Below are 15,117 nucleotides of genomic sequence, written 5' to 3'. Positions count from 1 at the left end.
CATCATATCTCAGTTTAATCCATGTGCTGTCATGCTCAGAGTTTACCAGAAGAGAATCAACTACAGCAACCTGTGAAGTCAGCTGAAGTCTTTCAACATTTGGGATGTAATGAAGATCTTGAATTGAGACAAGAAAAGAAACCTAGTGAAAGCATCATGGATGTGGAATATTTGCAAAACCAGAACTCTTCCAGTAAACCTGAATACACAGAAAGTAAACTGGAAATTAACAGAAGAAAATTACCTGTAGACAGATATGATAAAATCAAAACTGGTAGAACATTTAAGCAACTTCTAAATTTCAGTGGTCAACAAAGTAGCATTAGTGGCAACAGAGACAGTAAGCTACATACAGAGCAGGAGAGTTTAATGGGTTTTGGTAATCAAAGTAAAGAAGAAAAGAATTGCAGAACAGATTGTTTTGTTTCAACTGAAATCTGTGTGTGTGCGCACAATGATCCTGGTGAAATGTTAAATGAGCAGATTGCTAATGGAGAGAGACAGAAAATAGAGGAGAAGTCAAAGAAGTTGCCTGTAGTGGAAATGATGCACGAAAACACAGGAAAAAAAAATTCAAGCAAGGCAGGGAGTCATGTTTCAACAAAGGAAGAGTGTGAGATGCAATCGGAAACTGAGTTTGAGCTAACAACAGAGAAAGCTGAAGTAATTCCAAAAACTGCAAAACAGGCCGTGGGTATCAGCCCTTACAAACAGCAACATTTTTCACAGAGAACTCATTTTCAATGTCAGCATGAAGAGCACTGCTTTACAGAAAGCAAAAGCCATAATACTTTGAAATTTGAGGACAGAGAGTTTCAAGTGTGTGGTGAAAAAGGTGATTCTCTTTCACGTGCAACAGGTGCAACATTTTTAGAAAAAGTTGCATCCTCTTTCAGAGAGGTGGCAGTGCACAATCCAAGTGAAAAAACAAAGTTAAATTTGCAATCTATGAGCAATCCAGGTGTTTATTGTAATGTTGAAAGGAATACTGACAAACTGCAGAAAACACCTCTGGATAAAGATTACTTCCTCATAGAAAATGAGATCCTAGAAAAATCGAATTTAAATTCAAATAAAGCCAAGAATACAGAGCAAGAAATTTTGGCTGTTTCTTCAGGAAATATTTCAGTGAGTCATTGTGCAGCAAAAGTCTCTGAATCCTATCTATTACATTTTCAGGTATCACCAGTGCAAAATAATCAACATTTAGGTATGGAATTGTTTGGAAATGCTGATGATTTTAATGCAAATTTAGGTCTCTCAGGATTTTTTTCTGGTGGAGAGGATTATTTTCCATTACCAGAACATGGACTAGCAAAAAAGCTTTCTAGTCACTATGAGAAAGTAAGTGTGAAGAAAATATCACAGGGTAGCACTTATGGTTTGGACAACATAAACAGAAGTGGGAAGAAGCAGAGTAGAGAAGACCGGCTAGAACGGGGTCAGAAATGTCAAGATTTATTGCTAGTTTCAGAAGTAGGGAGCAGAGATGAAGATAATAACACAAAGGTCCCTGGAAAAGCCACTGACCTCCAGAAAACAATTGGTGAAAAAGTAGGCATAAATGCCTCGTTTGAACAAAAAGAAAAGCAAAAAAAAAGAGAGAAAGATAATGAAGAGAAATGGAGCACAACTATTATTAAGGTACCAGAGTTTCTGTGCAATGTAAATGAAAAAGTTAATCTAAGAATGATTTTAAATCAATGCAAATCAACGTTTGAATCACAAAGTATGTCAAGGTCAAGTGATTTACAATTGATTGAACATAAATTAACAATGAATATGCTAATCAAGTATCAATTACTGTGCCTTTTGAGATACTTAAGACTTAAGTTCTTAGAAATTAATTTTTAGGTTTATTTTGTATTAATATTTGCCATCCTTTTCTCCACCCAACTGATGCTCAACATTTTTCTTAGAAAAATGAAATCTAATAAGATACAGTTTGTTGCTCTATCTATATTTTTAGATCTTCTTTTTCAAGCATAATACATTAGATTGTGTGTTTATGTGAGTATAAAAAATCTGATAATAAATCAATTTAAATACTTTGTTTCTGTTGGGGACTGTTGAAAATCATAGTACAGGGAAATATGGAGAGGAACTTAAGAAGCTGCCTTTGCATTAGCCTTTTAAGAAATGTCTCAGATATCATATGAAAAATCAAGTAAATCTGGTAAATTTTAAGTAACCCAATGGTTTGTTTGTTTGAAAATGTTGCTGTCATTACCCTTCATGCCCTGTTTGTATGATCATAGGAATATAGGTGTGTTCTTGCTTCATGTTAGCTCACATTTGGTAACTTAGCACCGCAGTAGTGCTAATGAAGACAAGGTATGTATAGTTTCAACCATATTATTACTGGTGATTATACTTCTTGTTTAATAGATTTGCTCTGGATCTGCCAATATATGGAGACTACCAGCCAACTGGTTTTCATTAGGATTTCCATAATTATCATGTTTACACTTCTGTGCTTACACTGCAGAACAGCTGTTCCCTTACTAGTCCCCCAGCTGAGTCAGTGAGGGCTCTGGGGCTAGGGAGCACACCATGGAGCACAGATGTATGGGAGTTTGGATACTGCCCTCTCTGCAGATGCTGCATCTTGTCTTTAAGATACTACTTCTTTTCTTGGAGGGGATTTCCAAACTTTTCTGCTGTCATTTGTGCTTGCAAGCTGAAATCCTTCTTCTAGTTCTTGATGAACTGACTGAAAAATGGTAGGCCACTTTCTCCTTGGGAATTCTTGCACACTCTGTTTGGGTCATTGTTTGCTCTACCTATTTGTTTGGAGAGAAAGCCAAAATGAGCTGTTTGGTTTTGCTTTCTGCTAAGAGGCATCTGACTGAAGTGAGAGGCTTCAGGACTTTTTCGCTTTGTGGATGTCTTTGTCAAGGGTTTCATATTTGGCTAATGCTAACTTCCTGAAGCCTTCAAGAGAAGGTGATGGTGGTGGGAACTGCTCATCCTGCTTTCTGGACGTACCATATATGCAGGAGTAAGTATTTTCCCTTCTGCCTTTCTGAGAGCCTAATATGTTCCATATGCTGTATTACAAAAAGTGCCTTCCAATTTATCTTAATCTTTTACAGATTTTAAAGAATAAGGAGGCATCTGCACGTCAGGCGTATTCAGATCTAATGGCACAGCAAAACAGCACAACTGATGAGAATAAAAAACTCATGGGGAAGGTAAAAACACTTGAGGAGATGTTGGAGAATATGAAGAAACAAAAAATCCAAGTGGAACAGGAGCTCCCTAAAGTGAGAGAAGCGGCAGAAAAAGAGCGGAAGAAGCAGCAAAAGGACATGGAGGAGATCTGTCTTCAGAAGACCAAGGCCGAGCAAGAGGCAAAGCAATGTCGTGTAGATCTAGAAAGCATTGAGAGAGAGAAAGCAGATGCAGAGCAGGAGCTGGAATGTGTAAGGCAGTTCATTTTTCAGGCAGAGACTCAAAGAAGGATACTGGAAGAAAACCTCCGTGCTTTTCGAAATCAAATAGAAGAAAGCACCTTTACCAGAAAAAACCTTGAAGAGCTTCTAAGAAGAAAGGATACTAATCTTCATGATTTAGAGAAACAAAAAAAAACCTTGATGCAGGAACTGAAGAAAAAAACAGATGGAGAAGAGAAACTTATGGAGCTCATCAAGCAAATGGAACAAGATCTTGACTTTAAAGGGAATCTATTAGAAATAAAGCTGCAAGAAAGAGAGAGAACTGAATCCAGAAGGAAGGTTACTGAAGGCACATACTCTGTAACTAGAGAAACTTCCTTGCCAACTTTCACAGCTAGGCAAGACAGCCAGTGTAGGATTGATTCTGAAAGTACAAGTTTCCAGAAGAAACTAGAAGCCAAAAAAGTAGAAGAGCTCAAACAAAAGATAGATGAGTTGACTCTTGCTAACAAAAAAGCTGATAAAACTATTAAGGACCTGAAATATGAACTGGATGAAATTGAGCTTCAAAAATCATCAACAGAAGAAAAGTCTCGTTTATTAAAAGAAAAACTAGATAAAGTCAACAGTGAACTTAAATGCTTAAAAATTAAGTATGAGGAAAAAGACCAAGTAGAGCAGGGGTATTTGCAACAATTGAAAGAACTGGACAGGCAGCTTCAGAGAGCCACAGGTAAAGCTGAAGAGGTGATGCAAGAAAACATGGATCTTAAAAAACTTAAGATGAACTACCAGGAGGACCTGAAATCTGTTCAGCAAGAAAAGACACAGCTAAAAAGAGAAATAGAGGAATTAACCAGATCACAGACAAAAACTGAGATCACTGTCAAGCATTTAAACTCACAGATCAGTTCTCTTCAAAAAGAGAAGCTGGCAGCTGAACACAGAACACAGTCATGCAAAGGAGAAGCAAATAATCTTCAAGACCAATATAAGAAAGTTAAAGAACAATTGCTTCAAAAAACAAAAGTAGAAAAAGAAAATCAGCATGAAATTCAGATGCTGAAGAATGAATTAACCAAAAGCAATCAGGTTTCTGAAACATTGAAACAACAGATAGAAGACCTCAATAAATGGAACACTGAAACAAAACTACTGATGAAGCAAATTCAATCCGAATCAGAGAAGTTGGCTTTGGAAAAACAAAATATTCAGAGGAAAAATGATGCATTGAAAGTCCTAGCAGATGGTTTCAAAGAACAGTTGCGTACAACAAATGAACAATTGCACAAACAAACAATAATTGAGCAAGAATTCATATGTAAAATCAAAAGCCTTGAAGTTGATCTTGCAAAAGCAAAAGATTTAGCTAGTGACTATAAACAAAAATGTGATAAACAAAATGCTTCCACCCTTAGCATTGACCGGGAGGTTAAAAATTTAAATGCTCAGATGAATGCTCTAACTGTGGAGAAGAGAATGAGTGAGCAGAAGATAGCACTACAACAAGCTCACATACAAGAACTAAGTAGCAAATTAAAAAAATTGCAGGACGAACTCCATCAGAAGACTCTGGATGAACAGATGGCACGCAAGAAGATGATTTTGTTTCAGGAAGAATCCATTAAGTTTAAACACTCTGCAGAGGAATTTAGGAAAAAAGTTGAAAAACTATTGGAATCCCATAGCATCACAGAAAAGGACATATCTGGTATAAAATTAGAATGTGTTGCTCTTCAGCAAGAAAAGCATATGGCTGAGGAAAACATCATGTTGTACAAGAGGCAAATGGAAGATCTGCAAGAAAGGCTTAAAAAATGTCATGAACAACTACAGCAAGGGAAGCAGGCTGAAATGGATTATCACCAGAAGTGCAGGAAACTCGAGGAAGAATTGGAAGTGCAGAAGCGCATGGTGGAGAGCTTGAAACAGAAGATGGATCTGCAGGTCAGGGAGAGTGAACACAGGTTTCTTTCATTTCAGAATGAAGTTCAGCAAAATAATAAGCTCCAAGATTCTGGATTTAAATTGAGCTGTGAGAGAAGAGGGAATGATTTCAATTACCTGAGTGAGACTGCAGCTAAAGAATTTGAACAGCTTCCTCCACCTACAAAACCAAGCTCACCTTTGTTAAGGCAGAAACAGGAAAGATCAGGTTTTAAAACTGATCAAATAGAAGAAAATACATTGTATGTGAGTGCTGATGATACAGTACCAAGAGAGGTGCAGTTTCAGATGTCAAGCATAAACCAATCACTAGAAGATTCAAGTTCCCAGTCATTTACAGAGTTTGTTTCACAGATGAGTACACAGTTCCAGATAACTTTTGATAAAGCAAGCCAAATCTCTGGAACATCTGAAAGGGACACACTGAGAAACAGGAACCTACACAGTTCCAGACAAACCATTAGACATGGAGAAGACATGCAACATGAATTAGGAATGGTAAAACTGCGTCCCTTGGAGGTACACACTACATTTTGTGAGGGTTTGCCTTCCTAACGGTACCTTTTACTAGTCCATTTAGTTGGTTGGTTTTGGTTATGCTTTATTACTATTCTGTTTAATATTTCTTATGTTCCCACCTTGGTGAAGGAAACCCCTTCTGTCTTACATAACACAAAAAGCTTTATATTAGACCTTATTACCAGGTTTGTTAATGTCTAAGAGAGATTATTTTAAAAGTTTTGTGTTGAAAATAGGAATTCAAATACACTGTTGTATTGTTATTGGTCAAAGTAAGCTTTGATTAACAAGCAGTAAGCTCATGAAGTAATGAACAACAGTCACTGATGTTTAGTCTAGTCATATTCCTGTTATTGAATAAATATTTGAAATGGCAAATGCACTTCAAATCTCAAGCTCTTCATATATCTCAGCTCACCAATCCTAGTAGCAGTTCTCCTTCCTGACATGCATTCAGCTTCTTCCTTTGGTTTCTCTGGTGGTGGATTTAGGGGCGAGTTATATACAGCGTAGTTTGCAGTTGTGTTTCTCACTGTGTCAAAAACTTCCTATTTACAGATAGTGAAGAACAAGCACTATGACATGCATGTTGAAGTCACAACATTAAACCAAGAGAATGACAAGACTTTCGGTAACGAAGAGAGAATGTTTCAGGGATACAAAACTTCCGAAGGGTTTAGGAAAGAAGCCTTTGCAAAGACGAACTTCTTCTTAGGAGAAGAGGTTTTGAGAACTGTTGATGATTCTACTCAGCTGGAATATTTTACAGAGGAATATGATGCTATTAAATTTCAAGGTCTCCGAAATGATGTAACTGCCAGGCAGTTGACTGAAGTTAACCTTCTAGACAGGCTCACTGTTGAGCAGCTCATTTCAGGGCAGAAAACTATTGATGAGGTTCAGAAAAGTCTTGAAAAATTTTTAACTAAACCTACAGCTATAGCTGGGCTGTACCTTGAATCCAGCAAAGAGATACTCTCTTTTGCTTTAGCGGCAAAGAGAAAAATCATAGGAAAAACACTGGCCTTAGCATTTCTAGAGGCCCAAGCAGCTACTGGTTTCATTATTGATCCCGCAACAGGTCAGAAATTCTCTGTTGATGATTCAGTTGTTAGAGGGCTTGCAGATCGCGAATTCAAGAGTAGACTGCTTGAGGCAGAGAAAGCTGTTTTGGGTTATTGCTGTTCTGGGAAAGTGCTGTCTGTATTTCAGGCTGTGGAAGCTCAACTTTTAGAAAGACAAAAAGGTAAAAATATCCTTGAGGCTCAAATTGCATGTGGGGGGGTTATTGATCCTGTAAGAAGTGTTCGTGTACCTCCAGAAGCCGCAGTGCAGCTTGGCTTTCTTAATAACACAATTTTAAAATTTTTGCATGAACCTTCAAGTAATGCAAAATGTTTCCACAATCCAAATAACAGGAAAGCTATGTACTACTGTGATTTGCTGAAAATGTGCTTGTTCAGTGTAAGCAGTAAATGCTTTCTGCTTCCAGTTGGTGAAAGGAAAATAAGCAGCCCGTCAGCAGAGAAAAGTCATAGAACTTCTGTAATAAATGTTGATACAGGAACTGAAATGACTTCTTATGAGGCTTATAAAAAAAATTATATTGATAAAGCTACGTATCTTGAGCTTTCGAAACAGGAATTTGATTGGAAAGAGTCTACATGTTTTGACTCTGATGGAAACTCTTTTCTTTTGCTTACAGATCTTAAAACAGGTGTACAATTTAATATTGAGGAGACCTTAAATCAGGGTAGAATTGACAGAGCATTAGTCAACAAGTATAAGGAGGGCCTCATCACAGTTAACGAGTTTGGTGATATTTTAGTTAGCAGTTCACAGCCAAATAAAGATTTAAACAGTCCTATTGCAGGGTTCTGGCTTTCTGAAACCAATGAAAGAATTCCAGTCTTAAAAGCCTCACGCAAAAATTTGGTAGACAGAGTTACTGCCCTCCGATGTCTTGAAGCTCAGGTTAGTACAGGAGGTGTAATTGACCCATTTACGGGAAAAAAGTACAGTGTTTCAGAAGCTTTGCAAAGGGAGCTAATTGATGATGGCTGTGCCAAGCAAATCCAGCAGTGTGAGCTGATCTTTACTGGGATCATTCATCCTGTAAGGAACACTGTTATGTCAGCTGTTGAAGCTGTGCATTTAAGTGCCATAGACAAGGAAATGGGCATGCGCTGCCTGGAGTATCAGTACTTGACTGGTGGCTTGATAGATCCAAAATCTCATTCCAGATTAACAATGGAAGATGCAATTAAGAATGGTATTATTGATGCTATCACAGCTACAAAGATGAAGGATGAAAAATTGCACATTAAAGTTTTAACATGCCCCAAAACTAAGAAGAAGATAACCTACAAAGAAGCTTTAGATAGAGCTGTTTTTGATTGCCACACTGGGCTGCGGTTATTAGAAGCAGCTCAGCCCATGAAAACAGGAATTTCCAGTCTTTACTATAATTCATAGTGGACAGAAGATATTGGGACTCATTTTCGGCTCTGCTTTAAAACCCGTTAAATTTAAGGAAAATATCTGTGATGACCTTTTTTGGCAATCATAAGTGGTGTTTTCAGCCATTAATTAGTTGCTGGAAAACTAATTATTATGAACAACTGATCAGCATAAGCCACTGAAACTGGAATTAGATATCACTTACTGCAAAACTGAAATTTATAGATAGGCAGATTAATAATTTCAAAACGTAATCTGTGTGTTCAGCCTTTACCTGAAGGACTTGTCTGTCATTACCTTCCATGTAGGTAGTGTAAATGAGAAATTATACTGAGGTTGGTGAAGTTAATATTAGTTCAAAGGGGGTAGATTTAGGTGACACAAAAATCATATTCTTTCATTAAAAATTGAAATGCATTGCCCATTTTGTGAGTGAACACAGTGTAGTATTTCATGTGACCTGTTAGTTAAATTAAAATTACAAATCAGTCTGCAGATACCCTTTTTTTTTTTTACAAGAGTGGCAATAAAATATGCAAGGATTTAATCTGCAGTGCAGTAAGTACATGCATCAGTACTTTTTCTCACACTGGTATTTAATCAATTTTAATGGGCTGTTTACACAGCCAAAAGTTGTGTTTCCTGTCTTGAATTTTTTCTATTATTTCATGTTGTTTTTTCTCTTGGAATTGTTTTCTGCTCTAGTAGGCAAATGAATTACAATTACATAACAAACTTTTAAAGAATCCACTGAAATAAAATGTTTTCATTTTTGCTTGTACATGGAAGGGCTTAAGCAAGTTTTCTCAGTATTGATAAATGTCCACCTAACAGATTGTACTTACATGAAAAGGAATATGTTTTCCTGTGTGGAAAAAGATTAAATGTGTCAGTATTTTACTCTTATTTTTTCTTGTTTCTGTAAACATAAAAGCAGTGTATTCTTCCTAATTGTAATTTAGTAATCCATGTGCATAATGTGCAATATACTGTTATGCTGTACTGGTTTTATATATCCCTACCTGAGGGTAATGCAAAGGCAGCAATTCAAAGGTACTTTATATGCAAATGCTTTTTAGATTTTATCTGCTGAGTAATGGCTGGGAAGCTATGCTTTTTCTTGCTATCAGTCATTTTATAATGATTGTATGTGTGTATGAATAAGCACCTTTATCATAATTAAAAAACGCTTGAGGTATTATTTTGTTATTGTTTATAATTATGTGGCATTTTTGTTCCTACATCAAAGTGTCATAGTAATGCATGTGGTGGTGAATAAAAAAGAAATAATTTTATGCTTATGTGGCGATAATAATGACATTGTGATAGAATTGTATTTCTACAGTCATTAATGTTGCCTATTTCAACAATTTACATTTACATGTTTCTTTACAATTCGTGGCACTCATCAGAAATCAATGGAAGAGGAAAAGAAAGAACATGTTGAGAAAGCTGGAGATTTACTGAAGTGGGTGTCAAACCTCAGCAAGACACTCAGCAAAGAAGAAGGGGAAAAGGCTGAAAAGACAGATTTACCTAAGCAGCAGGTATACACTTGTCTTTTGATAAAGCACCACTTCCTCTTTTTAGGTTTTTTGTATGGATTAAAATGCCAAAATAATTTCCATAAATACTTTCTCCCCCCGCTACAAATCACCATCCACATTTTCCTCAGGACATAATTTCACATTTGGTTGTGAGTGGAGAGTTGGGTAAATAAACATCAATGTCTAGGGTCCCAAGCATGTTACTCAAGAAGAAGCTCCCACTGCTTCTTACAGACCTAGCATGTGACATAGTCTGACACTACAAAATACCAGTTTAGTGAAACTGGCCCCTGCACACTGTATTTCGGCCTTTGTAGAGGGAGAGTGCATCTTTTCAGGATGGCATTCTGGGCACGAGGAAGGAGAAAGCTGGTAGGAGGGGCCTGAGGGCCAAGTTTCTATTATTTGCTTTTGAAAAGTTAATCTGAAGGGTCTTCTTAAGGGATAGTGAAAACTGCTGTCCTAGGAAGTACAGCAGATGTTGACTGAGGCCTCTTTGTTACCACACTAGTCCACAGGCTGTTGGAGTGGCCCATCTTGATGCCTTTGTATTTCACAGGATTTCACTGTGTGCAGTTGTAACTCTGACCATAAATTCCATCTGTGAAGTTTCCTGTCATTTCTAGGACCTCCTCTGCTGTGCTTGCCCCATGAAATAGCTTAGTTACACCTGAAAAGGTTTCAGTAGGTGAAGGCTTACCTGCACACCGAGCAGCAGACAGACAGAGCAGGGTCTTGTCCGCATCCCTCAGTACAGCACTGGATGTGTCATCATGCAAACATGATTTTGGCCCTCTTGGCATCCTTTTCCTATGTTTTTATTTTGGTGATACTTTCCAGTGTAAGAGCCACTGGACCAGCGTGTGCATAAATCCAGCTTGCTGTTGGGAAGGTTGGCAGTCCTGATGACAGCTGTTCTGACATGTAGCTTGTTCAGAGAGGACAAGTGCTAGCTCTGAGTTTGTCTCTATATCTACAGGGGTGTAAGCCTGTAGTGATTTGAACATAATGATTGGTAAATTGCTAGTAGTTAAAATCAGGATTTGCAAAAGTGTTCAATGCTGGTCCTCTTCTGCCCTTGTTAATGACTACACTGCAAACCTTTATCAGTGCTGGGCCACCACTCAGCTCCTTAGGACATTTCATCTCTGTCTAGCCTGAGCCTCCAGTGAGTGTCCTGTGAGTTGTCTGTCTTGGCTTCCTGTGGGAGATGGGTTTTTGCCAAGGGTCTTTGCTTCCCCTGTGAAATGGCTGGCAAGGTAGCTGTACCTTTCAGAGGTGCCTGGATTTGTGTCTCCGCTGACTAGCAATGATGCCTTGACAAGCTATGTAGAAACATGCAGAAACTGGTGATTTCATAGCTAATGTCAGCTGAAATACATTTCACACGGAGGGTTGGGGTTGCTGTGGGGTGTAGACAGGTACTGGGAAGAGAAGGTGATGCCAGTAGTGACAGGGTGCACACAGCAGCCACATCAACACTGGTTCCCTGAGTAAAGTGGATCTTGTTACCCCCTCTGCTGCTTCAGCCTGCTCCCCTCATCTTCTTGCGTAGTGCATCCAGTGGTTCTCTTGGTTCCTGTGCAAGCAGTGCAAATGATGAGATTGTGGCTTGCTGGTGGTGATTTGCAAAGGGAGACTTTTTGGGCCCTTTGATATGTTGCATACAAGGAGGGATTGGTTGTGTCCAGACCCAAGTGGATGAAGGGCCCAAGCACCTTGCTTGAGACCTAGCACCTCTGTTGAAAATCTCTCTGGCTTGCAGAACTCCCTTTTGATAATTTGACTTTATTCATCCAAAATGAGTACTTTTCTATGAAGAGTCTGCAGGGAGTTTCTCAGAACAAGTTAGAAGATGAAATTCCCACAAGTTACTCTACCAGAATGAGTCCTTTAGTAGGGATGATGCAGATAGTGTGGGAAATATTAATTAATAATTCATTTTTTCCAGGTGTCTCATATTGCATTTTTCTCTGTTATTGAATTTCATGAAGGCTTGTGGTCTTCTGATATGTTTTTTCAAAAATTTGTTCTCATTTTGGTGAGCAACTTCTTGAACATGACTATTGTACACAAGCTATATAAAGCTGCTATAAACTGTGCCAACTATAAGTGATTTTAAATTATTGGTTAATTTTCAAATAACATTTTGAAATATTTTATTTGTTTTGCCAGATAGTTTTCTGAAAACAGCTTGCTTAATCAAAAGGCATATCAAAATAACTTACTTATATGTAAATGATACAATTCTGATAAATCATATTGCTCTAAGGAGAGACAGTATTTTTTAAAAAATCAAGTTCTTATAACATTAAGTCCCAGATATAAATAAAGTTTTGTTTGTTTGTTTTTATTTGTGTACATTATTAAATCTTGAACACAGGTTATTTATTTTTCAGATTTTCCTTCACGAAATGTCAACCAAGAAAGAACAAATAGCTGAAGCTCTGCAGACTACTCAGTCATTTTTAGCTAAGCACAGTGACAAGTATGCCAGTTTTTGTTTTTTAAATCAAATTAATTGAATCAATACATACTGTTTGCTTAAAAAGAAATAATTTCCTTATAATTCTAATTACATTTCATGTATATTTTGGGGTTTTTTGTCTTCTCATTTGGTGAAACTTGATGCAATTTTGTTTATTTCAACAATTTGACTCTGTATACCTCTGGTCATCTTAAAAATATTAGATATTTAAATTTTCATTTGAAATCAAAATAATTAACAAATTTCTAGTAAGGTAGTACTTGAGCTACCTATCACAAGATTGTTTCATCTGTGTCTGAAAACAGACAGTTTACATTACTAAATTGCTGAACTATATCATGACTCCCTGCTGGTTATGTTACTTCTCTTGACTGGTAATTAGTAGACAAAGGCTCATGCAAAGATTGAATACATCTTTTCCTGAATAACTGCAATCAGATTGCAGCTTTCTTGAACATCTTTGTTATTAGGCTGTATTTTTTTCCAGACTACTTGTTTGGAATTGTGCTAATTTCTGCTTGCCATTTTTAAGTAAAGGTAGGCAGACCACTTCCAGCAAGTCACAAATTACTCAGAGATCTTCTTCTTCCATTTTTTTTTTTTCATAATAGAATGACAGATGAAGAGAGAATTGAAATGGAAAAGCAAGTTAGATCCCTTCAGGAAAGCTACAGCTTGTTATCCAACGAAGCTTTGAAGCAGCTGCAGGAAGCACATCTGGGTGATGAAAAGATGGAAGAAAAGGTAACAAGATTCAAACTTAGATTTTGGTTTCTCTTGAGATTTACTGCATGGTTTTCAAACCACACATAATCAACAAGAGAAGAAGCTGCAATTAACAGTGTGTGGAAGGAACTTGATATTTAATTGACTGAAGGTGTGTATTTGCTATGAAATACTGTATGCGACCTTACCTGTGCACATGAGCATTCTATTCATCAGACTTCTTTTGTGAAAAGTCTTAATAATGTGTGCCTTGCATGAAGAAAGATAAGCAAATCATTCATCTCTTAACTCTTCTCTTAAAAGCCATTCTTTGACTGCTAGATAAGTCTGCGTTTCTGCTGCAAAAATGACACCATAAAACAAAATGTTACTCTCTCCCATATATCACTCTGAGATGTACTAAAAGTGGTCTACTTTCAGTTTTTCTTAAATTTTTTTCTGGGTATGAAAATGGGAGGACATAATACAATTAGCTCTGAGATGCTATGAATATATTTGTTAATAGATATTAGTTCTAAATATGGAACAAGTATTCTTATATGCATATAGAGGCAGAGTCTGTGTAGTGAATTCAGATAATGTTGCCCAACTGACTTCATGCTTTCCATGCAAACTAAGTGCAATATTTGTTGCTAGAGTATCTGATTCCATATTGTTGAGTGTGTATACAGAAATGCTGTATGCTGTAAACATGAATAGCATGGTTATGTTGAATCACATACTGTTTTCAAATATTCTAACCTTACACAGACATATATAGCATGAAATATGCCTTTCAGGTATATGTTCTATTTGCCCTCTCTGCAATAATTTCTTCTATTGTCTTTCACTAACCCTATTTATGTATGCAAAGCATAGGTTTTCAATTCACAGATGCATGTTGGTTTTAAATCTTTTATCACATCATGTGCTGTTGAATGACTGACATAGATCACTTGCACATTTGAGCTGCTAACATTCACAACATTCCTCTGGGCCTGGTAAGTACATGTTTTTATGCTTATCATGCATTCAAAATAAAAGTTTAAACATACAGTCCAAAAATGATGATAGCTTTTCTTTTATATTCCCTTTTAGGTGAATAAAGTCATTGCTGGTGTCATTGACCAAACAAGTGGAGAAGTCCTTTCGATCTTTCAGTCTATTTTAAGAGGTTTTCTTGACTATGACACTGGAATTAGATTGCTTGAGAATCAGCTGATTCTTTCTGGAATAATTTCTCCAGAATTAGGAGTGTGTTATGATTTGGAAGAAGCTAAAGCCCATGCCTTAATTGATGAGCAGATTCTGTTGCAGCTGCAAGAATTAAGTAATACAAAGAAGCTTATATCAGAATCATCATTAGCAAATATTCCAGTTGTTTCAGCTTTAGAACAAGGTTTGATTTCAGAACCTCTAGCTATTAAAATTCTTGAGAATCAGCTTTCAAGTGAGTACTTGATTTTGCCATCTACTGGAGAAAAGCTGTCTTTGCAGAATGCTTTCCAGAGAAATCTCATTTCTCCAACGTTATATTCAAAACTCCTGGAAAGACAAGATACGTGTAAAGATCTTATAGACCCCAACTGTGCTGAGAAAATTTCCCTTGAACAGTTGGTTCATAGAAGCATAATGCATGAAGCAACAGGGTTAAGACTCCTACCAGTGAAACCACGAGAAAAGGGGAGAATTGTGTTCAAATGTGGAAGGAGGGTAACTGTTTTGAGGGCAGCCCACGAAGGGCTCATTGACAGGGAAACAATGTTCAGGCTGCTGGGTGCTCAGTTAATGTCTGGAGGTATCATTGACCCTGACTCAGGGAAGCGAATGACTGTGGAAGAGGCCATGGGACAAGGGATGATCGATCAGGACACGGCTTGTGGGATCCTCACGCATCAGGTTCAGACTGGTGGAATCCTTTGTCACAACTCAGGACAACGCTTGACTGTTGATGAAGCTGTGCAATGCAACTTAATATCATCTACCAGTGCTCTGCTGGTATTAGAAGCACAGAGAGGCTTTGTGGGACTAATTTGGCCTCATACTGGTGAAA

The 15,117-nt window shown here is 37.3% G+C and overlaps 1 protein-coding gene across 6 annotated transcripts in view; it reads left to right on the top strand.

The window, feature by feature from the left end:
- Nucleotides 1-15,117, top strand: part of DST (dystonin) — a 286,945-nt gene that overhangs the window by 164,047 nt on the left and 107,781 nt on the right. For 5 of the 6 annotated variants that reach the window (XM_062489748.1, XM_062489751.1, XM_062489750.1 and 2 more), the window contains 3 exons: nt 9,737-9,871; nt 12,271-12,359; nt 12,971-13,103. In XM_062489748.1, the coding sequence (XP_062345732.1) occupies nt 9,737-9,871; nt 12,271-12,359; nt 12,971-13,103 (357 nt within the window). Of the gene's footprint in view, nt 1-3,095; nt 5,865-6,422; nt 8,340-9,736; nt 9,872-12,270; nt 12,360-12,970; nt 13,104-15,117 lie in introns of those variants that run through there. The other variant, XM_062489754.1, reaches the window with a different exon arrangement.

The sequence above is a fragment of the Cinclus cinclus genome, chromosome 3, assembly GCF_963662255.1.
Source record: "Cinclus cinclus chromosome 3, bCinCin1.1, whole genome shotgun sequence".
NCBI lineage: Eukaryota > Metazoa > Chordata > Aves > Passeriformes > Cinclidae > Cinclus > Cinclus cinclus.
Note: the sequence above shows the minus strand (reverse complement) of the source record. Positions and strands in the feature narration are given on the sequence as shown.